At 41.2% G+C, this 23,913-nt stretch overlaps 1 protein-coding gene across 3 annotated transcripts; it reads right to left on the reverse strand.

The window, feature by feature from the left end:
- Positions 1-51: 51 nt before the first annotated feature.
- On the reverse strand, positions 52-23,885 carry KPNA5 (karyopherin subunit alpha 5). Of its 3 annotated transcripts, none has more exons than XM_077301231.1 (15): positions 23,721-23,864; positions 21,077-21,234; positions 20,860-20,993; positions 18,404-18,505; positions 18,231-18,330; positions 15,353-15,447; positions 13,613-13,744; positions 12,996-13,084; positions 11,865-11,964; positions 10,968-11,131; positions 8,853-8,931; positions 7,934-8,059; positions 7,258-7,385; positions 5,518-5,696; positions 52-3,701 (listed from the first exon to the last, which is right to left on the reverse strand). In XM_077301231.1, the coding sequence occupies exons 3-15, from the start codon at positions 20,986-20,988 to the stop codon at positions 3,514-3,516; spliced, it is 1,611 nt and encodes a 536-aa protein (XP_077157346.1). In that variant the 5' UTR covers positions 20,989-20,993; positions 21,077-21,234; positions 23,721-23,864; the 3' UTR covers positions 52-3,513. The 3 variants fall into 3 exon arrangements, with proteins under 3 accessions (XP_077157346.1, XP_077157356.1, XP_077157338.1); XM_077301241.1 differs by having other exon boundaries at positions 21,077-21,169; positions 23,721-23,811; XM_077301223.1 differs by lacking the exon at positions 21,077-21,234 and having other exon boundaries at positions 23,721-23,885.
- Positions 23,886-23,913: the final 28 nt, after the last annotated feature.

Below are 23,913 nucleotides of genomic sequence, written 5' to 3' on the forward strand. Positions count from 1 at the left end.
AGTTATAGTTTCAAATAAACTGTGCCAACACTCAATTCAGAGGACACATACTGCCACTGTAAAATACATTTATTAGTTTTAATGTTGTATTTATAACATTCCATAATATTGCATACTGTTCAAATTTGTGTATTCAGTTAGTTTCCAGTTTGCTTTTAAAGATGTAGTATTGTTACAGATAACCATTTTAGAACACAGTAACAAGAGTAAATGTAAACACTCCTTGTGAGATCTCCATAATCTTTGAAGTACTTCCATAATCTTCATTTTATTTTCTAAAGGAATTAGTGGAGAAACAGGACCAAAATAACAAATGGTAAATTATAAGGTTCAAGCCTATTATTCCAGTTAAAAGGGACATTTTTTTCAAGAGACTGATCTACAAAATTTTCTAACTGTAAACCTATTTGAATGAAACTTCTTTGCACTACTTTATAAAGCAAGCCATAAAAGGAATTTTCAAAAATGAAGTTCAGAATTGGGAAAAATATTTAGTAGAAAACTAGAGGGCTTTATATCTGAAATATCTTGCAGAACATACCTGGCATGATTGCATAGATTATAGATTAAATAATCATAATCCAAATTCAAGCAATTCTGTGAAATTTTATTTCAACCACCAACACTGAACTAGTTACGTTTTCTGAAAAACTTTTTAAACATTTCAAATTAGAATCATTATTCTAGGGACAGTACAGAGTGCAGGTGTCATTCTTACCTGTTCTGCCTGCAGGCTACATCTGTAGTTCTGATTATACAAGGCTTTTCAGTCTTATAAGTAAAAGAACAAAATTCGCTATGTAGTCATATTTGTAAAAAATTGAACATGTCAACATTAATTTTCACCAAATAGAATATCCTAATCTGTAACACTAGAACATCCTTTGAAGGTTTTTAAAAAAGCATTCTCTCTTATCGGAAATAACAGATTTATAGAGTCTGATGATTTAGGTGGTAGTATCTATTAGGTATGCAAATTAAGAACAGGCACAACTGGCAATTTTCTAGAATAGTATATCCTGTCAATATGGATTTTTAATAGATTAGAATTCTGATCATATTTCATGTTTTTCTCTAACTTGCCTTTAAATGAATGTCAGGATACAAATATTAAACTTAAAGGAATGGATTCACAAATATTAAGGAAGTTGTCACTTCAAAGATACAGAGTTCAGGGTAACAGTACTCCCCTATGCACTCATTTCTCTTATGAGACTCTTGATTTCCATCAAAGTATTCAAGGCTGTTTTCTTCAGCTACCACTGTTTATGTGTAATTTACAGATGACTATTAACCTTATAACAGCTTCTTAAACAGCACAATCCTGGATGGAGCTGGCACACAGCCTCCGAGACAATTGTGATCACAATCCAGAGTCCCACATGCACAGCACAAAGTTATGTATCTGCTTCTACACCGGCTATTTCCATGATATAGGATGGAGAGCAGAAGCTTCTCAGACTCAAATAAGTATTCAGGGAGTAGGAAGCACATGACATTTGGACACTCTGATTCTGCCCCAGGGGCTGCGGCATGGTGCTACAGCATTTGCTCAGCATCCAGGAACTCCTAGATTCAATCCCCAGAATCTCTGGCTAAAAGGATCAAGTTGGAGGTGGTTTGAATGATTTTCCCCTAAGTACTGCCAGTCAAAGTAGACAATGCTGACCTCAAAGGGGTGAAGAGTCTTCTTACCCAGTATAAGGCAGCTTCATCACTGAAGAGCATCTCATTTAGTTATAACTATTGATCTCCTGCTAAAGGAAGATATTGTGATCAGAATGCTTTCTCTGAACAGCTATGCAGGGAAGTTGCCGGCTGCAGCTGCTTAGGCAGGGTCTTGCACAGGGCTCAGAGACCAGTATTGGATCTCTGTAGAAACCAGAGACCCAAAGGTCCTGCTCTGCTAGCACAAGGTCTTTGCACCGGAAGAAAGCTCCATATCCAGTTGATGTTAGACTTTTTTTTGCTTGCCTTTTGTTTAGCATTATACAACTAATTGCAAATATTTTACAGAACATTTTTTTAAAAATCTCACAAAGATCAAGTGATTGCTAGTCTGCCAAATCAGAGTTCTGATTTGGAGAATTAACTCCTAGCAAGAAAAAGAAGCCAGAGATTGAAACTCTTCAATAGAATGGCCTCAAGTCTTCATTGTAGTAATTTTGTATAAAATGCTTGGCATTAGACATTTGGTGTACATTGTCAAAAATATTTTTGTGTTCAAGCACCTACTCTGTTTACAGCAAAACCAAAGTTTCTTTCTTCAATTTACTGCAAAAAAATGTTCTGTCTTAGCACTACTGTAAAGTTATAGCAGGGAACACTTTAAATGCCCAGTTTAAAACATATGGTTAAAACCAAAATAACTTTACTTCCCTGCTGTCATCCCCCCCTACATATTAGTGTACTGGGTCAATTACAATATATTGACTTTGTACAAATAAAGCATGTCATCAGCATTTCAAGAAAAAAAAAGAATATTGCAGTTCTGAACACTTTGGTAACATATAGGTTAAACATGGAACCTTGTATTTAAAACTGTAGAAACCCTTCCCTTGCCCTCACAAGAATCCAGCAACATTACAAAAACAAGTTTAAAGGAATAAGATCTCTCCAACTTGTATCTAAAGTTGCCAATTGTTCTTTAAATGGTCTTCCTTTAATGGAAGCCAGCTGAGCAGGTACCAGGTTCTCACACACACACACAGAGGAAACATGACTTGCTTACTCATGTCTGCACAACTTGCTGTTTTAAGGTAGAGCTACAGTGACTGGTTGAAACCTCAGCAGCCTTAATTGCAATACCCACTGCAGAACAAACTGAGGAAGAGGGAACTTTTATTACACAGCTAGGCTGCAGAGCCTACATAGCACGCATGAAAGCTAGGTACATTTTTTTACCCAGCAGGGAAATTTGTTTTTGCTATATTTCAATGCTATGTCATAATCAGCAATGTGCCCCAGTACATGTTATGTTTTCAAATATAAATATATTCCACCAGTTTATCGCAAAGTATCACACATAAAACTATATTTTCACTATTTAAATAAATACTTTTTCACATTCTAATAGCTTTTGCTACGAGCTCATATACATGTCATATATATATATATGTCTCACTTTAGTCCTGAAGCATCTTTTATGCTCCAGAGTAAAGAGGTAGATTCAGTAGAGACTGGGCACCCAAACCCTACAGCCAAAATTCAAAATGTCAAGAGCTGTTTATGCATAATTATACAGTTCTAGTAACTAAACTCTGCAGTAGTAGCTAATGAGAACATTATTCAAGCTCTGCAATTTTAAAAAGTTGTGTTTAGTGTTATCTGGACTATGACCATGGAGTCACGCACAAGTATAAAGAATGCACAAAACGTTGCATCTGACAGAAGACTCAAGAGCACAAGCTGGTTCTGTATCTGTCTTCAGCAGAACATCCTCATCTTCCTTGGCACCGGCCATCAAGCAGAAGTCTAAATGTGGAGCTATAGAACTAGTATTTATTTTAACAGTTACAACTGAAATCCCTCCATTGGAGCTTCCTGCTGCTGAAACAAAAACTGCTGCTCGTTTTCATCCACTTGTGGAACAATATTGGCATCCTCCTCTTCTACACCAAAATAATGTTCAATAAGATCAAAGGCTTTTTGGTAGATCTCCTGGTTTTCATGACTCTGAAGAACTTCAATTTTATCTAGTCCTGAATTTAAGAGATCACACAAATTGTTTCAGTTCTACAGACTGTTACCATAGTTTCCCCCCCCCCCAATAATAAGCAGTATTAACACACACTGGTATTGTTAATACATACTAAATGACCATCTTATAATCCATTGAGTAAAATTCCATATTGCAAACATGGCTCTGCTATCAAATGGTTCAAATGCTTTATTCAATTACTACAAATGTTACAACTGAGTTTAGTTAGACATTATGAGAAATGTAAAGACGTAAATGTAAATGTATTTTCTACTCCTCATAAACATCTACTATGGATTCTCTACCAAGCAAAAAGAAGAAGACAGTCTAAAGTTTAATGGCTCATTTCCACTGGTTTTCATGAAGAGAAAAAAAACTAAGAATTAAAAGCAGGATATGGTTAAATATTTAGTAAAATTATATTTGCAACATTAATGTGCTGAATGCATAATTATGTATTTGTTGAGTTGTTGCAGCAAACCATAGTTTTGTGCTTGGAAGAACAAAAACAAACCATACTTATTCATGTAATAATGGCAAAAAGATAAGGAGGGTATTGCACTGTCCCTATTTGATGGATAGGTTTATAACGAAGCAGGCTATCCTTCAGGTATGTTGGTCCCAAACTATATAGCTTTGAATGTTTAACAGCAGGATCTTGGAAACAGGAGAGCCAAGACTGCAATGATATGATCCCAATAGACAACTCCAGTCAATATTCTGGCTGCAACATTTTGTACCAACTAACATTTCTGAACAGTTTTCAAGGGGAGTCCCCATGCAGATCACATTGCATTAATCTAATCTAGATATAATCACAGAACACAGTCATAGTGGCCAGGACATTTCTGCCCAGGAAAGGCCACCCCCACACTATGAACCTGTTCCTTCAAGGGGAGTGCAATCCCTTCCAGAACAGATGATACATCCTTAATGGAAAGGTCATCCTAGGGATGTTAATAAGCCCCCCCCCCCCCCGGTTACTGGTTTTCTTTTGGAGAGGTTTGAAGGCTAGGCAAGATATATTAGAACTGTTATAGCTCTTCTTTTAAGAGCCTCTTGTGGCGCAGGGTGGTAAGGCAGCCGACATGCTGTCTGAAGCTCTGACCATGAGGCTGGGAGTTCAATCCCAGCAGCCGGCTCAATGTTGACTCAGCCTTCCACCCTTCCAAGGTTGGTAAAATGAGTACCCAGCTTTCTGGGGGGTAAAACAGCAATGACTGGGTAAGGAAATGGCAAAACCGCCCTGTATTGAGTCTGCCAAGAAAATGCTAGAGGGCATCACCCCAAGGGTCAGACATGACTCAGTGCTTGCACAGGGGATACCTTTAGCTCTTCTTTTAGGGGTCTAAACCAACCTTTTTATCACTGGGGACCGGTCAACGCTTGACAATTTCACTGAGGCCCGGGGGGGGGGGGGGTAGTCTTTTGCCAAGGGACATCGCCACTGCCACCTGAGCCCCTGCTCCACTAGCTTTCCCACCAGCGCCTCTAACTTCCCACTGCCAGCTGGGGGGGCACTGCCAGCAGCAGCTGCATAGTGCCACGCCAAGGAGGAGCCCCAGACATGACGGCCGCTGGAGAGCACCAAAAGTGAGCTGGCGGCAGAGTGGCAGGGCAGCCCCCAAGGCAGCAGCCGGGGAGGAGTACGAGGAGGAGCTGCGGCCCGATACTGACTGATCTACGGACCGGTCCCGGTCCCCGGCCCAGGGGTTCGGGACCACTGGTCTAAACAACATTGTAACCCACTTTCAGTCCTCTTAGACAAAGGCATGTTGAAAGCACCATAAATAACTATATGAGCACAATTTTCTTACCATATGCCTCTTCTATACGGGCACAGTAAGGGTTAACGCCAATGCCACTTTGCTTAGATTCTTGTTCTCCGTGTCGTAGTATATTTTCAAGTCCATTCAATGCCACCTGGACGATTTTAGAATCCATCACAGTCAGAAGATCACAAAGAGGTTTGGTACAACCTAATGCTACCAAGTAGCTTTGGCAGAAGATAACAGATTTTTTTTTAAGGAGGGGGGACAGATTTAGACAGCAATCCTAAACTGGTTTGTGCAGAATCTTTTCAATATAGTTTACACCCAGGAAAGTGTCCTGAGGATGGCTCTGTTCTTTTAATATACTTTCAGAGGCAGCATTAAGGACACATTTGGGAATGCTGTTAAGCACATGATATGTATCACTTGTATACTTCAGTAACATATAATGTAGCTATATTTTTATCAGACCTACATACGCATCTCTTTAATATGAATGGTATGGCAAGTACTGAACAGACCTGGCCCTAACAATGCTTATTTTTGTTTAGTTTCCACATCTTTGCTGTGGAAACTTTGTGTGCTTTTCTGTCCTTCAGATGCAATTTCTAGTAATCTGACAACAGGAATATGTTAATATAGCCCAGAGGATCATACAAGTAGAAGAAAATTAATATTATATTCCCGTCTCTTGTTACCATAAAATCCCGTCATAAAAGAGCTGGACAAATCGTCACCCATGAAGATAAGAGAGAGGCAGAAGTGATCAACCCCTGTCCTCCTTTTCAGTCTCGGTAGGTATTCTCAGTCACTCTATCCTCAATGCTATTTCCTCTTCTCGTACACTATACAATCCAAGTCTAAGAGGCATTGGAGCAAGATGGTGCCATGTTATATGCCAGACTGACTATCTAAATGCACTGACTAAATAATGGGAGGATGCATTCCCTTCTCTTCTAGCAATGACACTACTTCTTTGTGTGACACTACACAAAGGACCATAATATGCCTAGACAAATGGTTGAATCTCCCCACTGGGCTATTCTACAGTGATTTCACTGCTGCCTTTGCACTGCCTGAAGACTGGGCAACAATGTCTGGATAACGAGGCAACACAGATCCCTCCCCACTGTACCATGAGGGAACATTTCTTCCCTATCTGTAGCCTTCAAACAAGGCTGTGAGGTCAGAAGTGGCATTTCAGCCAAGTCCTTACAATAAAATCCAGTAATCTTTATTCTGAGAAATCCAAAAGCAAATATTACAGCAGATCCAATGAATTCAAACATGAGATATTCTTCATATTCGAAAATTAAACTATGCAAACTGCCTATTTTTTGTAAAATACTGGATTTCTATCTTCAAATGTTATTCAGGCAATAATAATTGAACAAAACCAATAAGAGTGAATAAATCTTTAAATTTCCAAAGGTGAAAAATAGCATTAAAAGGTGATAAATATTTAAAAAGAAGATAAAGTTCTGTGATTAGAGAAAATCAGTGAAACTTAAATTACATTTCTGTGGTCTTTCTTCATTTATATAAGCAAGAACCATAGCCCATTCAACAAGCTGATGTGATTCTTTTTTTCAGGGAGAGGAGGAATTCCTACTTCCTTCTTGTGCCAAACTACAAATGATTTTTAAAGACTTCAGAAATCATGGTGCACATGCTGATCTCATAAGCATCACAACCTAAAGTCTGACAGTACAGAAAGGCCTAACAATACCTATAAGATTTTACATGGTCTACAAACAGGGGGAAAATATTCATGACATCAATTACCTAATCTGTTCAGGAGTCCCTCCTGATGTTGCATTAGTGATGGCCCAGGCTGCTTCCTTGATTGTACGAAATTCAGCTTTCTGAAGAATTTCAATCAGTACTGGAAATATATTTGCATCTATGACAGCCTAGGAAAAATGTGATATGACAGCAGGTGATGGCCAGTGGCAAGTCAAAGGGCAGACTTTGAACAAAAGAGGCCAGTAGAAGGAGACATCAACTTATCCTTGCAGCTACCTCTAACGAAGTAATTAAAAGATTACTTTAATTTCAAATGGGCAATAGTCAATCAACAACAGGTTCAGATACAGCAAAACAGAAAGAAGGGGGAACTCCCAGATTAATCAGAATTGCAATTTTCCCTTTTTGATGCTGGCCAATGATTCAGATTTTGAATACCACCCCAAAAAAAGGTGAGGGAAAATCAATGCTGCGCAATAGCTGATGGAGCTGTGGTTCACTGGCATGAAGAAGGTCTCAGGCTCAATCCCCAGCAACACCATTTAGGTCAGGTAGAAAGTGATGTGAGAGACTTCAGCCAGAGACCCTGTTGAACCACTGCTGGTCTGAGTACAGTACTGACTCTGTCGGACCAGGGGTCTGATTCAGTATAAGGCAGCTTCATGTGTTCATTATAGAGGCAGGAAAAGTATATACTGAATATTGTATACAATACCTGGATCTGAGCTCTGTTTCCCGCAGTAATATTAGAAACTGTCCAGCATGCTTCCTTCCGAATAGATTCCTTGGGACTACTCAGCAAATGTAAGAGACAGGGTAATGCAGAGCAATTTAGAATTACCTAAAATAATTTGAAAGATGAAAAGTTCTGCCTAAACAACGTAAGACAAAGACAATCCAGATAGCTAAAATAGCCACACTTTTCAGAAGTATAGTTTACCCTGTCAATAATGTATATAGATACCATCACACTGCTTTCATTATGTGTGCAGGAATATGTTTTTATCCCATTTTTATTTTTTATTTTATATTCCTGGACAGTTCAGGATGGGTAACAACAGTTTTTTTTTAATTAACCACTACAAATTTACATAAAAACAATCATATAAAACATTAACTTAAATTAAGTTTTAAAAATGTTTTTTTATAGCACTACTCCCCTTTGATTAAAATCATTTTCTATCAGATTCCAATAAAAAATGAAGACTTGGGAGAAAACAACGGTGTCATTAACCAAGGAAACAATATTATCTAGGTTTCCAGTTTTGAGGGATGACATAATGAAATATCTGAAGATGTTACATCACTTATCACTTAGGTGAGCATAAATTCTGTCATGGAAGCACTTGCTGAAAACTCACTATCTGTGAAACATTTTTTGTTGCTGGGGATGGGGGGGGGGGTGGAACCACTCTTTTAGAAATTCCAGTTCTCAAGTGTGATGAATAGGAAATATTAATCCTCACCTAAACTGAAACCTGGACAATGTGAACACTAGACCCAATTCAGAGGCAACAGTATCCTAACATGATAATTTGAAGATGCAATTGAGTGATGAACTATGCTGATGTTATCTCACAACTGTAAAAAAGCAAAGCGAGATGTGCTCCTTGAACCTAATAACGTCTGCTTACTTGTGTCTGAATGTCATCACCAGTTACGATGTTTCCCACTGCTCTTAATGCAGGAGACACCACCTTATAGTCATTGTGCCTGGAAAAAATAAAACCAGTTAACATTACCAAACATATAGATTTTAAGAGTAAGGGGTAAGGGGATTAACTTGGTCTAAGAGATGATATGACAGCTATCTCCAAATATTTGAAGGGCTGTCATATAGAACAGTGGTCCCCAACCTGCGGGCCGCAGCCCGGTGCCGGGCCGCGAAGGCCATGGCGCCGGGTCGCAGCTCCCTCTCCCCGCCCCCCCCTGCAGTAAAAAACTTCCCAGGCCGCAAGCTTGCGGCCCGGGAAGCTTCTTACTGCAGGAGAGCGGGGAGAGGGAATCAGGGCGGGCCATGCCCGCGCATCGGGCCGCGCCTGTGGGCCGCACCCGCGTGGGCCGCGCATGCGCGAATGCGCCGTGCGCGGCCGAAATCGGGCGCGGTCCGATGCCCTGCCAGTCCCCAGCCTTAGAAAGGTTGGGGACTACTGATATAGAAGATGGAGCAGAGTTGTTTTCAGATATCCCAGAGAGTTGTCCTAGAACCAATGGGATGAAATTAATTCAAAAGAATTTTCAGTTTAACATCCAGAAGAACTTACTAACAGTTACAGTAGTTCCTCAATGGAACAGGCTTCCTCGGGAGGTGGTGGGTTCTCCTTTGGAAGTTTTTAAGCAGAGGCTAAATAGCCATCTGACAAAAATGCTAATTGTAAGTAGGTAGGCAGAAGGAAGTGTGTCTGAGCTTGGTCTTGTGGCCCTTTCTTGCATGCCCAGGGAAATACTGATCTCCACTTTGGGGTCAGGAGGCAAATTTCCTCCAGACAAACTGTCTAGGGATTCTGTTTTTTTTTGGGGGGGGGGGCATCATTTGGACATGGATTGGAGTCACTGTGGGTGGATAGATAGTTGTGAATTTCCTGAATTCTGCAAGGGGTTGGACTAGATGACCCTGGAGATACCTTCCAACTCTATGATTCTGATTCTATGAAGGGAAAGCTTGCATGTTTACATAATTACATGAATATGTATGTCTTTCAAGCATTTAAAATGCCTCACACACTACATTATATTGTAAAATGACAGAACGTTACAATTTACATAAGGCCAATGGGCAGGTACTGAGAGAACAGTGGCTTTCCTAAGACCTCCTAGCATTTCTGATTAAAGCAATACATGAACTGCAGCCTTTCCAGTTTTCATACTTGGAATGCCTCATGTCAGATACTAACAAAAGTCAGTGACCACTACTTCATTTCTGTGTTGATTGCAAGAAGGGTATAGGCCTTTATAGTTGCCCTGCAGAATTCCATGTTATCTCTGAAAAAATATTGTGGGGATTTGAGGTCAGCTGCTATCTACAGAAGGCTGCTGTCCTCTGAAATGAAGCTCTTACTGGCTGTAAGAGTTGACTGAAAAGGTCTCCATTTCAATTGGCCCACAAGACCTCTTTTAGCAAGGCAAAGCAAAATAGTGGAAAAGATTAAGGCTTTTTTGTTGTGCCATATTTTAAAAAGGTGCTCATATCCTAAACCCGTGCTTTTTTTTTGGGGGGGGGGGGGAGAAATACCATTTCAACTAGCAATCTCAATCTTTAGTGTAACTGGCAGTGGTAATAATGAAAGAAAATTCAATTAACTTTTTTACTGCACAAATTAGATATTCTTAATGTAATCTTCAAGGCATAATGTTCATTAATCTGTCTGGTCATATCACATCACTCAGGTCTCATAATCACAGACCAGAACAGAAGATTCATTTCCATTACCTGGATCCTGGATTTTTAAAATATTATGACATGAATACTGCAGGCTAACAGATGGTAGTGTTGCCAGGTACAAGCTCTCTCTTTACTGTTTAATTCTTGTGATGTCAAATACTGGTTAAAACATGATAATGTCAGTCATGGACTTCTGATCATTGACACAAATACAGTGGGCAGTAAGGGGGGAAATCATAAGGATCTCAGGGATAGGAGACATCAGCTGTAAAGTGGCTAGATGCAGATAGACTAATTTTTACATGCTGGAAATAACAGCCCACCATAAAGCCACAAAAACAACAAGGATTTGATTAAAAGGACTCACATCAGAAGTTCAACTAATCTTCGGCAGACTCCAGAATCAATAACTGCTTGGATTTTATCATTAGGCCCATCTGAAAGGTAAGAGAGGGCCCAGCAAGCATCTGCTAATACATCTGGATCACTGCTAAACAACAGTCTTGACAGAACACCTAAGCAAGGTCGAACCTTAAGAATTAGAGAAAAAAAATAGGCATTTCCTTTTTACATATTTCTATGTTCTGAACACATTTAATAGAAGATCTTTTCTAAAGAACTAAAAATATGTCCTTGATATTTGTGCTAATTTATCATGATCTTCTGGAATAATTAAAATGCTGCGCCTTGTGGCACCTTAATGAGGCATCCAACAAAGCAACCTCAGGCTTCATTAGTTTAATATAAGATGCCAAAAGACTCTCATTTAGACTGCAGCAAATAAACACAGTGATCCCTCTAGAATTAAGGAAGTATTGGGACTTTAAATCTGCTTAGCCATATTTTAAGTAATACATAACAAACTACAAATGCATTATATAGATCATCTCTAATTCATACCAGAAGCAGTGGGCCAAACACTAGATTTGCAGGTATTTTCAGGAGGTGGAGCTCATGATACGGCTGTTGGGGGCCTTTGCATTAACTGTTCAAGAGCTATGCAAAATCATAAGACATGTTATGTCAATTATGTCAATGGTATCTCTGGTTTGGAAATGTGATTGTTCAAAAGTTAATACCATATAACAAGTTTCCTTCCATGGCAAAGAGTCTACTTGAAGATAGCTTGGAAGCATTCTGACAATTCAAGCAAGAATTAAAACTCCAAAAAGATTTTGTCTTTGTACAGGAACTCGTGTAATTTCAAAGCAATTAATAATACTAAGAATTGTTACAACTTCAATGTTTGTAATGTGATTCCTACCTTACTGAAATCTGGAGGTGGATTTTTGCCTCTGCAGAGATTGGAAAGGGCCCAGACTGCATTCCTAGTTGTCGTGAGTCTGTTAGAGTATGTTAGTAGTCTGTCAAGAAAGATAAAAATTAGCTGAAAACAGGTACACTCTCCTGATTTATGAAAGACAGACACAACTTCCATGTAAAAATTACTAACTTGCCAAATACTACTCTCATTCTACATATAAATACAGAACTTCCATTTATTTTCAAAATAATCAGCATGCTAAAATTAAAGAGTTGTTTGAGCCAAAACGCTAGCACATGACTTGCATCATTAATATAGCTAATTTTCCATGTAGCCATATTAGTTGATACTTATATTCAGAGACTGGGGCCATTGACAGGCAAGACTGGTGTTTCTACAAACCTGAGACAACTCCCAGGAAACATCTGAAATTTAAAAAATCCTGGGCGGTTTTAAAAAAACACCCAATGATAAAAGGAGCACCTGCATCCTTAAGAAACAGATTCTTTTAGTGGCCATTGCTCGGCAACTACAACAGTATTCCAGCCTTGGTTCCTGTCAGGAAAAGGCAGAGGGACAGGAAGGGCTGTTTTAGCCCCTGAAAGAGGACTCATTTGGGCAAGGCCCAGCAGAAACACTTTGTTAATTAGATACAAGACTTCCATGATTCATCCTACACTGGTTACTTCCTACTGTTCCAACAACAGCTACCCCATGAACGGATGTGGGAGACTCAAGCTTGAATTCCTTACTCAGCTATGGCAGGTCACTGGATGACTTTGGATTAGGTACACATTTTCAGCCTAGCCTACATCATTTTGTTATTGTGAGGAGTTGTACAAGGAAATGCAAGTGAAGTGCCCTTGCAAGTCCTTGAGGATTGCCAACCACAGAACCGAGCCATAATTTTCCTGGTAGGAATCACTGGAGTGGAAAAGAGGGGAACAGAGGCTGTGGCAGATAAAGGTAGTCTGGTTGGTGCATATGAGAGAGAGAGAGAGAGAGAGAGAAGGGAAAATGGGATACCCCTCACAAGTCTCTGTGCGTGCCCTATTTGTAAGCTCATAATCAAGTTATTAAGATACCAATTAACAAGTCTACATCCACAGAACTGAACTGTCCAGTACTTACTGTAAAAGTGGGGGAAGTATTCCACAGCTTAACACATAATCTCTACATTCTGCATTGTCTCCAGCAATATTACCAAGAGCCCACACTGCCTTAGGAACAAAGGTTTCAATTAATATTTATACAAGCAGTGCTGTTTTTATGTAAAAGTCTGTATCTTATATATAAATAAAATATGTATAAAATGGACTGTTATACAAACTAGTTTCACTAGTTGGAACGATGGAAATATCAGCAGCCCATTCCTAGAAACTGATGTGATAATGGGATTCAAGGGATCAGGCAGGAAAATCCCAACACTAAAATACACCTCCCCTTAAATGCAATCATCCAGTAGAGTTCACTTATAACAATGCGGCAACCACTGAAGGAATGAATATGCCAGTATTCACTCCTGCCAAGAAAACTGTATTTTGTAAAGAAGGGCAGGGCAGATCATTGTAATATACAATTCACTGTAGTTATTGCTCAAATAAATGTATAACTAAAAAAATTAATATAATGCCAATAGTTGCTAGAAGATGCAACTGATCTTTATTCCCAAAATTCTTTAGAGCTCAGCACTTTAGCTCAGCATTCATTCACTTGACATTCATGACAAAAATTCACAATAAAGTTACCTGCTCCTGGACATCTTCATGTTCAGAATTCAACAATTTAATAAAAATTGGCACAGCTCCAGTTTCAATTACTACTTTGGTGTGGAGGAATGTTCCAGATGCTATATTTGTAAGAGCCCAGGCAGCTTCAAACTAGAAGTAAGGAGAATAACTATCAAACAAAACATTTTTGCAATGCAAATTTCAAATACTACCGTCCAGGTTTTCTTTTCCGTATCAAAATACAATTGCATTACCTATTTCTTTTCTTATAAAGAAACAAAGCAAAACTGGTTCGTTAAAATGTATATGTAACAGAAGAATAGAGTGTTGAATGCAGACCAGGAAAACACATGTTAAAAGCAATTCTGGGGCAGTCACCATATTTCAGCATAACCTGCTTCACAAGCCTTGTTGATTCAACATCTTTACGCGCCCTCTTGCACAACTGGTACGGAAGTTTGGACTGGGTTGCCATCAATATGCAGATGACACCCAGCTCCTCCTCCTGATGGATGGCCGCCCTGACTCTCCCCCAGAAGCATTAGCCAGCTGCCTAGAAGCAGTGACGAGATGGCTCAAGCAGAGTTGTCTGAAGCTCAATCCTTCAAGGATGGAGGTCCTGTGGCTGGGTAGGAAGGGCCCATGTGAGGAAGCACGCCTGCCTGCCCTGGATGGTGTGCAGCTCTCTATGGCTCACTCCGCCAGGAACCTAGGCGTGATTCTGGACACTTCCCTCACAATGAAAGCCCAGATCACAAAGGTAGCATGGCTGGCATTCTACCATCTCCGCCAAGCCAAGCTACTAGCGCCCTACCTGGCCCCGGAACACCTAGCCACAGTGATCCATGCGACGGTCACCTCTAGGCTAGACTTTTGTAACTCGCTCTACGCAGGCCTGCCCTTAGTCTTGACCCAGAAACTACAGCTGGTTCAAAATGCAGCGGCCAGGATCCTCACTGCAACACCGTGGAGGTCCCAAATCTGGCCCATTCTCCATCAACTGCAATGGTTGCCAGTTGAATTCGGATCAGACTAAAGGTTCTGGTAATTACCTTCGAGGCCATACACGGTCAGGGCCCAGTATACCTGAGGGATCGCCTCCCTGCCTATGCCCCCAAAAGAGCCCTACGCTCCACTGTCACCAACCAGCTAAAGGTCCCTGGCCCTAAAGAAGTCCGCCTGGTCTCAACCAGGGCCAGAGCATTCCCTATTCTGGCCCCCACCTGGTGGAACGAGCTCCCAGAGAAGATCAGGGCCCTGATGGAGCTTAAACAGTTCCGCAGGGCCTGCAAGGAGGAGCTCTTCCGCCAGGCATTCGGTTGAGACCAGATATATATAACCAACAGCGACCAAAGGCCCCTGCTCCCTGCCCCCCCTCAGAACACCACCTATACACTCTGGACCTGTTTGTATGTTGCAACGTTGCATTGTTTATTGGTTATACAATTATAATGTTATATGTTTACAATTATCAGTTATTATTGCATGGTTATTCAAATGTTTTATAATACTGTTCCATGTATTGTTCTTATATTATTATGTAAACCGCCCTGAGCCCCCGGGGAGGGCGGTATATAAATATAATAAATAAATAAATAAATAAAATGTATGCATCCACTCTTACCTAAGCAGCCTGCAGAATATCAATACCAAGAAATAAATACAATTCAAGGAATAGGAAAACCCAACAGGGGAGGGGAGAAATGTCCCAGCAGAAAAAAATTGAATTCTGATCTTAACTCAGCATGTTGGACTCACCTGAAGAGTACAATTATCATTCCTTTCTAGAAATTTTACAAATCTCTGCACAACTCCTTGTTTTTGTATGACTTCATCTATTGGAGGATTAGGTTCTGAAGAAAAAGAAGAAGAAGAGTTGGTTCTTATATGCCGCTTTTCCCTACCCGAAGGAGGCTCAAAGCGGCTTACAGTCGCCTTCCCATTCCTCTCCCCACAACAGACACCCTGTGAGGTGGGTGAGGCTGAGAGAGCACTGATATCACTGCCCGGTCAGAACAGTTTTATCAGTGCCGTGGCGAGCCCAAGGTCACCCAGCTGGTTGCATGTGGGGGAGCGCAGAATCGAACCCGGCATGCCAGATTAGAAGTCTGCACTCCTAACCACTACACCAAACTGGCTCTCTCTTAATTGTAAGGATTAAAATACGATACCTCAGGTTTAACTCAGGGCAAGGTTTAAGAGAATATGAAGAGGATAAGCATAGAAAAATCTAAAGAACAGAGCCAGGATAGCACAATGGTTAATATTAGGGGGCTTTCCGCACCGGGATCCTTGTAGCAAATTGTTTGCTGAACGAAAAATCGCCATTTAAAACAGTGGAATTCGTCGTTATGCATACCTGACTTTGTAGTGGAATCCAGTTGCGTTTCCATCGTTTCCCACAAGCTTCCGGTCTCAGCAAAAATCGCTAGAAAGGAAGCGCTATTGCCGAGCTCGTCCCGCCCCTGGCCGTCAAGCAGCCAATGGGCAGCCGTTAGCATGCTCCCAAACAGCCCCTTTCCCTTTAAGAAAGGTTGTTTTTTTTTTAACACACCCGTTGCAACGGAGAGACCCATCCAGCTGGCAGGTGTGTTTGAGCTGTCGTTTCATCGTTGCCACGCTCCCCCTGAGTGAAACCCCCCCCCCTCACGGGCCCGATTTTCGGCCGAAAACAGTGTAAAAAATAAAGGGAAAAGACATCAGCAAACGGGCTTCTCTGTTGTTTGTGCTTAGTGACTGTAAAGAGCTCTGGGGAGGGACTGCAGCCGGGGAACCCTCACTGGGTAAACGAAGGCTTGCCGGTGATTTGATCTCCGCTTGCTCGGAGAAAAAAAATGGCGATCGCTTCGCCGGAAGATCAGAGGAGAGAGCCAGGGGGAGGGACTTTGTAGAAACCACAACAATGGTAACGCACAGAACTTTCCCGCTAGTGTTGCAGATTGGTTGCAGGAGTGTAGCGCTTTCCGGAGGGTGAATCCACTTTTGGGGATTTCCCTGAAAGCGCTACAAGGAAGCGCTTTTTGCGGATCGGTTTCAGGTGTGTGGCAGATTGTCAACGACGTTGTGCATAATGGCAAAACTGTAGTGATTTCAATTGGCAACCATTGTGCGATTTTGAAGGAGTGTGGAAAGCCCCTAGGTTTCAGTGCCACTGAATTCCCCTAATAAGCAACAAAGCTTACCAAGTACCCTTTGGTGTGCCACCATCATTAAGACCAACCTAGCTCATAGGTTTACAGAGAGACAAAAACACTACTCAAAGCTCTTTTGAAAAGTAGCAGTGTACAAATATAACAAACTATGATTTGTCTGGCTAATGGAGAGAAACAAATGAAGCCTGTCATCCAAGTAAAGATTGTTTAGCCATTAAAATTGACACCAATCTTTTTTACACATATAATTTATAAGCCTCAGTAAATCAGATGATAAGAGTTAAATCCATAAGAGTAGCCCAAATGTTACTAAGTTAGCATTCTGTTTATAATTTTAAATGTCTCTGGGAAGATTCAGCAAAAAACAAGCCATCAATATCAAAGTGTGAGAACAAACCTATAAATCCCCCTTTCAAACCCACACCAATTATGCTGGTTTTGTGTGTGTATCTCCTGATTTAAGACAAATAATTGTAATAGATTTGCGAGGGGAACAGAATGGAGCAGCCTCTCGCTGTTCATAGAATGCTTGGGCTCACTGCTCTCCCCCTGCATCCACTAATGAGGACCCACAAAACAACTGTGGGGAGTTTATTATAATACACAAGAGGAAAAAAACTGCTTCTTTGTCTGGCTCCTCCTAGCCCTGTGATTTCTTTGGGATTTCCCATTTGTCAATTCAAATATTGCAAAAATCTCAGCATTAGCATCCTTTGCAGATTTTCAAGATGGCATTTTGATTAAAAGTACAGAAATTAAACTTTGTCCCAATTTACTATCTAAAAATTTAGTTATTCTGCTTATGAAAGCCTGCAAACCTAGAATAAGATACAAAACGATCATATATTTTATGCATGTTAATTTTCTTTAAATTATAACTATTCCACAGAGATTTTTAATAACATGCATTGGAATTTACTAGGATCAACTCTCAACACATACTTTTTGTGCTTTAGAACACCCATATTCAAAGAATGTGAATTATGTAGTTGATGTGTGCAAGACTACACTCAAAATGACAATTAGCTATCAACTTTGTCCATGCTAATTTTCAAGTTATTTTTGTTTATCTCCAGTAATTTAAACTCAATTGATGCAAATCAAAATTATCACCATAGTAAGTCACTCTTTTGTTTCTCAGCTTTCAAACAATTTTCATAAAAACAATGGATTCTAAGTCACTCTGTGTCAGCAACTTAGTGGACTATCTGAAATGCACACAATACCAGATGGATTACTGGCACAGTGACAAAGAGGTGAACGCATAGCTACTGCTATTCAGATTTGCTTGTTTTTACTTTCACAAAGTATCTTTTGGGTATTTGGCCATTATACAACCAGTCATGTGATGAAACAGTGAATGAAAAGGTTTCACAAGCTGTGATTTAATACTATCTCCACCCCCTCCCAAAGTAATCTGAATGGGTAGGAACAACATGAGCAGCTGCCATTTTTTAAAACAAGAAAATACAACACTGATTTACCTTTAGAAAGTAGTTTTCTAAATCTCTGGGTTGCTGCAAGCTGTTGGTCTGGGTCATCTGAGAAAACCATCTGTATCATATCACAAGTAATTACGTCTTCCTAAAAAAAGCAAAGTCCCATTCACTTTTGCTTTAAACATGTTTTTCGCGATAACAGGACTAGAGTTACCTACCTCAGGTACAGGCACAGTAGAGCTGACATCAGGATCCTGAATAGGACTTTCTTGCATTGACTCATCATTTCCCAGTAGAGAAACATTCCTGCGTTTGAATAACTGGAAGGGAAGGTAAAATAACTCATCAGGCTCATTGTTTTAAATGGGTGATTTATGTTTAAAATTTCTGTAAAGTAACATCACATATTTAAAAAATCCACAATAACGTTTCTCAGTTTTAAACTAATCTGAACAGCCTCATCATCATCTTCTTCTATGTAACATAAACTCTGTCAAACTGTGCTGATTATATTCTTAATCTCACTGTGAAACTAAATTTATAATCTATATGAATTTGGGGCATATCCACTTGCACTTTAAATCAGTTTGGCTATGGTCATCTGCAGTGCTCAATACCACTTAAGAAAAGAGGGCAATTTTCACAGAGAGGTGGTAGAGGCTGGAAGATTGCGCATGATCTTCCAGACAGTTTGATTTCTTAACAATTACAAGGTATTGTTCTGTATGCACCCTATGTTTCAGCTTGGAGAACTACATGAACTATCATCCTGTCTCACACTTAGCACTCCTGGGGGAGATGCTTGAAAGGGCTGTCGTGGACCAACTTTCAGCATTCTTGGAAGAAACTTCAGTCTTAGACCCATCCCAGCCAGGTTTCCAGCCTGGCCATGAGGTAGAAACGGCACTAGTCACTCCGTCACCAGTTTGACCGGGGTAGGTCGGCGCTGTTCATGTTATTAGACCTCTCAGCAGCGTTCAACACAGTCCACCATGAGCTTCTAGCTCACAGCCTCACCAATGCCAGAATCAGAGGGACTGCCCATGGCTGATCTCCTTTCTCTGGGATCGCGGACAGAGGGTAGCAATAGGAGAGAGTTCATCAAGCCACCACCAGCTTGCATGTGGAGTCCCTCAGGGAGCATTTCTGTCTCCAATCCTATTCAATATCTTTATGCACCCTCTTGCTCAACTGATGAAGAAGTTTGGCCTGGGTTGTCACCAATATACTGATGACACCCAGCTCTTCCTCCTGATGGATGGCCACCTTGATCCTCTCCCAGAAGCATTAGGCAGCTGCCTGGAAGAAGTGATGAGGTGGCTCAAGCAGAGTCATCTGAAGCTTAAATCTTCAAAGACAGAGGTCATGTGGCTGGGCAGGAAGTGTCCATGTGAGGAAGCGTGCCTACCTAACCTGGATAGAGGTCAGCTAACAGTGGCTCACTCTGCCAAGAACCTGGGTGTGATTCTCAATGCCTTCCTCTGAATGGAGGCTCAGGTCATGAAAGTAGCATGGCTGGCATTTTATCACCCTTGCCAAGCCAAACTACTAGCACCCTACTTGGCCCCACAACACCTAGCCACAGTGATCCACATGACAGTCATCTATAGGCTGGAGGCTGGACTTCTGCAACTCGCTGTATGCAGGCCTGCCCTTAACCTTGGTCCAGAAACTACAGCTGGTACAGATTGCAGCAGACAAGGTCCTCACAGTAACACCAGGGAGGTCCCACATTTGGCCCATCCTCCAACTACTGAATTATCTGTATTGTTCCCTGTTTTTATGTAAACCACCCTGAGCCTCAGGTGAGGGCATTATATAAATAAAATAAATAATAAATAAACTAACAGTATTTTGTACATATATAAGAAACAGGGCAATCCTAAGAACACTTTCCTAAGAATAAGCCCCACCATGCAGACTTGAGGAGATCTGTTTCGGATGACAACTTTCCCACGAAGTAGTCAGTGTTTACCAATACCTATAAATCACATATTTTTTGGAAGAGGATAGCCGGGGCAAGTCTGTAAAAAGTCTGCATTTTTGTATGTGTTCCACCATACTCTTCAACTTAACACACATGATTAAGATCCCATGGGTCAAACACAAGAAGATAAACAATGGCAGCACGGGTTCTAAAGGCAATTGGATGCCAGTGTTGCAGTTGGAATATTGGACTAGACATATTGTGGTCTGATCCAGCAGGGCAATTATTCAGCTAATGTCCACCTCATCTGTTCCACTTAATATTTCTGGTAAGGCCTTGGAGGAGGAACATCTATCATGGCCTAAGTGCCACTCGGTGCTTAACGCCCACTCAGGGCAGCTGTGCCTCCCCTCAGTGCCTCCTCCTCCAACCAGCTTGCTTGTCTGTCCAGCAGCCAGCCAGTTGCCTTCTGTCCACCACCTCCTCCTTCCATTTCCCTCTGGGGCTTGGAAGCTACAGATCCCTGCTGCATGAGAGCTCCTGCTGCTGGTGAGTTCCCTAACAGCTGCCTGTAGCCTTTCCAGGTCCTGGGGGGAGGGGGAGGCCACCGCACCCCACCCCAACCTTGGACCCTAGTGTATAAATAAAGTCTGATGGGCTGTAAGAACAGGGCATCACAAAAGTTGATGCTGTATAATCTTTTTATTTTCTCAGTATTGTTACTATTTGTAATATTGACAAACAGACCTGTTCTTCTCGCTTTTGCTTCCGAAGCTGAATACCCTCCTCTTCTCTACGTCGCCGCATCTCTTGGGGATTGAGAGCATTGTTTTTGTAACTTTTCATTCTGTAATGATCTTTTTCTGGGCTGGTCATGGTATCTATAATAAAAGGCAAAAATTTACACCAATCCCAAAGTGACTTTGCATCTTGTTATGCCTAAGCAGACAACAGCTTCATTCACCTAGAACAGTGGTTCTCAATCTGGGGGTCGAGTGACCCTTTCACAGGGGTCACGGCAGGGCAAGCAGCTTGGCCATCCACAGTGTTCATCTGTCTGGAGCAGCAGAAAAGAGCGAGATCAGCATGGTGGGACAAGAGGCAGAAGTGAACTGAGAAACGCTGAAAAAAAAAACAATTTATATACAATCATGAACAGTGGATCTTCACACCACTGGTCAGGTTTGGTTTAATTTCTGTGAAAGAACACTTGTATAATTTTATGGTTGGGGGTCACCACAATAGGAGAAACTGTGTTAAAGGGTCGTGGCATTAGGAAGGTTGAGAACCACTGACCTAGAAAATTCAGCCATTACCAATAACATGCTTATATGATAATTTTACGCTATTTCACAAATATCCTTTTTACTTTTGATTTTGTTGCCACATTAAATGCAACACTAATCTTTGCCTGATTCCTTGAAGTGTACTTCAATAGTGAGGAAAAATATAACAACACCACTAATGGAATTGGGTGAAAGCAAAGAGCAAATTATTGCCCACCTATTACTCTATCTCCAGATGTAAAGCACTCTTCTCTTCCAAGTACTATTGTTTTTCATTTGAATGGCTCCATTCATTTGCACACTGCTTCACAGTATTCACTGTACTTGAATGTAGATGGTCAACTATGGATGTTTGCTGATCTTGCCCTCTTCGGTGCTATTTAACTAGCCCTCAACCCATACACCTGCCACATACATGCTGGAACACTTAATTTCCTGAAGTTGTGAATTGACATTGTTATAAAATTATGAGTTTATTGTACAATCTACTACCTTCCATTTTTTAAGTCTGTAAGCTGTTTCATCACAAAACTATCAGGAGAAAGCTGCAGCTTGCACATTTCCCTTTACAATATCACAACAAAAATAGAGACTTTTAAAAAAGAAGCCTAGAACTACTTGTTGCAATAAAGCATTATAATGTTGTGCCATAGCAATTAGTCAATTGGCTGGGGAGTAGTAGTCAAGGAAGACTGAAGCATGGAAAGTATGGGGGAAACCAACTTGTGGATGTTCCACTGCTATAGTGATTATCTCTGCATTTACAGCAGCAACAAGAGCTACACAGAAGCCGCCTTAGTGGAGATGAATTCATTGGGATTTATTCCAAATATATAATTAATTAGTAATAGGGTGTTTGCCCCTCTTGTCTGCACTTTTTTCCTTACTGTTACTCTCTGTAGTATGTACAAGAATGTAGCCTCAAAATAAAAGCTTTTAAAAATAAGACGGCTAGAGAAGAAACTAAATGATATTTGAATGTATTCCATGGGATCTTTCATAAAAAGGACCAACAGCTTCCCTAAGTAGAAGGAGCAAGACCAATGCTGGGATCACAGGTTGGAATGGGAAAAACTGCCCTGATAAAAGAGCTCTCTGCTATTTGTATATGTGATACATATACCAAGCTTTGTATTCATCATATTGGTAATGCAGTATAAAATCTACACTGAACTCTTCTTCACACCTGCAGTTGCATAACCTCAATGGCCTTATGTTAGAATAGCATCATTTCCATACTCTCAGAGTTGACATCAACGCACTGTATTTTGTAGAACCAGTTCTTATAGTCATACTAGTTGCCGGATTAGAATTTTTACCAAAACAAAAACCCTTTTCAATCTGTTTCTTAGCATAGCAAAATAAAGTTAAAGGTGCATATCAGGTGATAAATTGCACAAAATAAAGTCAAATAAGTCTTTTTAAAGCCACAAATACAAAATTGAGGTGTCATATGAAAACACAAACTAGCATTGGACAGCTTTAATTTGAAAGCATTTTTCCACTCTCTGCTGCTCATTAAAGGTGGGGCAACATGCCAATCGCTTTGGGAAACAAAAAGGGAACAGTGGTGCAAATATGGGGGAGGGGCATTTATAAAAGTATGAGCTGACTTTAAAGGCAAGATTGACACCTTATAGACTGCCCTTTAAATACACTACCAGATATCAGGCATAAAAGGAGACTTCTCACGTTTTCCTTCTCTCACAGGCCTGGAGTGTGTAGCACTTTGAGACATTTTTTTCTTCAATTCAAGGAAAAGTCATCATTGCCAGAAGACGCCCCCCCCTCCCAAAAGCATAGATAACAAGCTCATGCCAGGTAAATTCCTGTCAAAACAGCTGTGGATCACACTTTTTTGGAACAGGTTTTATATGAGAATATCTGAGCAGAGAATAAAGCGTTTAAATTTGGCTAGTTTAAGCTTTGCAGCCATGCCCTGTGCATGTTTACTTGAAGGTGACTCCCGCTAATTTCAGTGGGAATGACTGCTTACAAGACTCGCATCTCTGAGAAAACCTATACATTTTCTACGCGAGTGCAGACCCCCCCCCTCCCCCTCCGGGAGAGAGCAGCCGGGTTCCTTATTGCACGTCTCTGCGATACAGACGTGCGAAGGAGGAAGGCTGCGAAAGCTCCCTCCCCTTTTAAGTAGAGGAATTGGGCGGAAGGCAAGGGCAAGAAAGATTGCGCCGCTGCATGCAGTGACCCCCCCCCCCGGGCGGGGAAGGCAAACTCGGAACTAGCCAGTCCCATCCCCCCCGCACCGCCGGACAGCGAAAGCGACAGCAACACACACACACTGCACGCCATGACACGCACCCATGGGGAAGGACGGGCGCCCCTGGCCGCCAACTGCCGCTTTCCCTCTTCCAACTACACAGATCCCCAGAGCAAGATGGCGCCCCCTCCTTTCCCAGAACCACCCGCGCCCAGGAAAACAAACTCCGGCCAGCTGTGAGGAGGGGGCGGGCGTTCCTGAAGGGCGGGCGCCGTTGGCCCCTCACCACCTGGT

This window comes from Paroedura picta, chromosome 1 (genome assembly GCF_049243985.1).
Source record: "Paroedura picta isolate Pp20150507F chromosome 1, Ppicta_v3.0, whole genome shotgun sequence".
In the NCBI taxonomy this organism is placed as follows: domain Eukaryota; kingdom Metazoa; phylum Chordata; class Lepidosauria; order Squamata; family Gekkonidae; genus Paroedura; species Paroedura picta.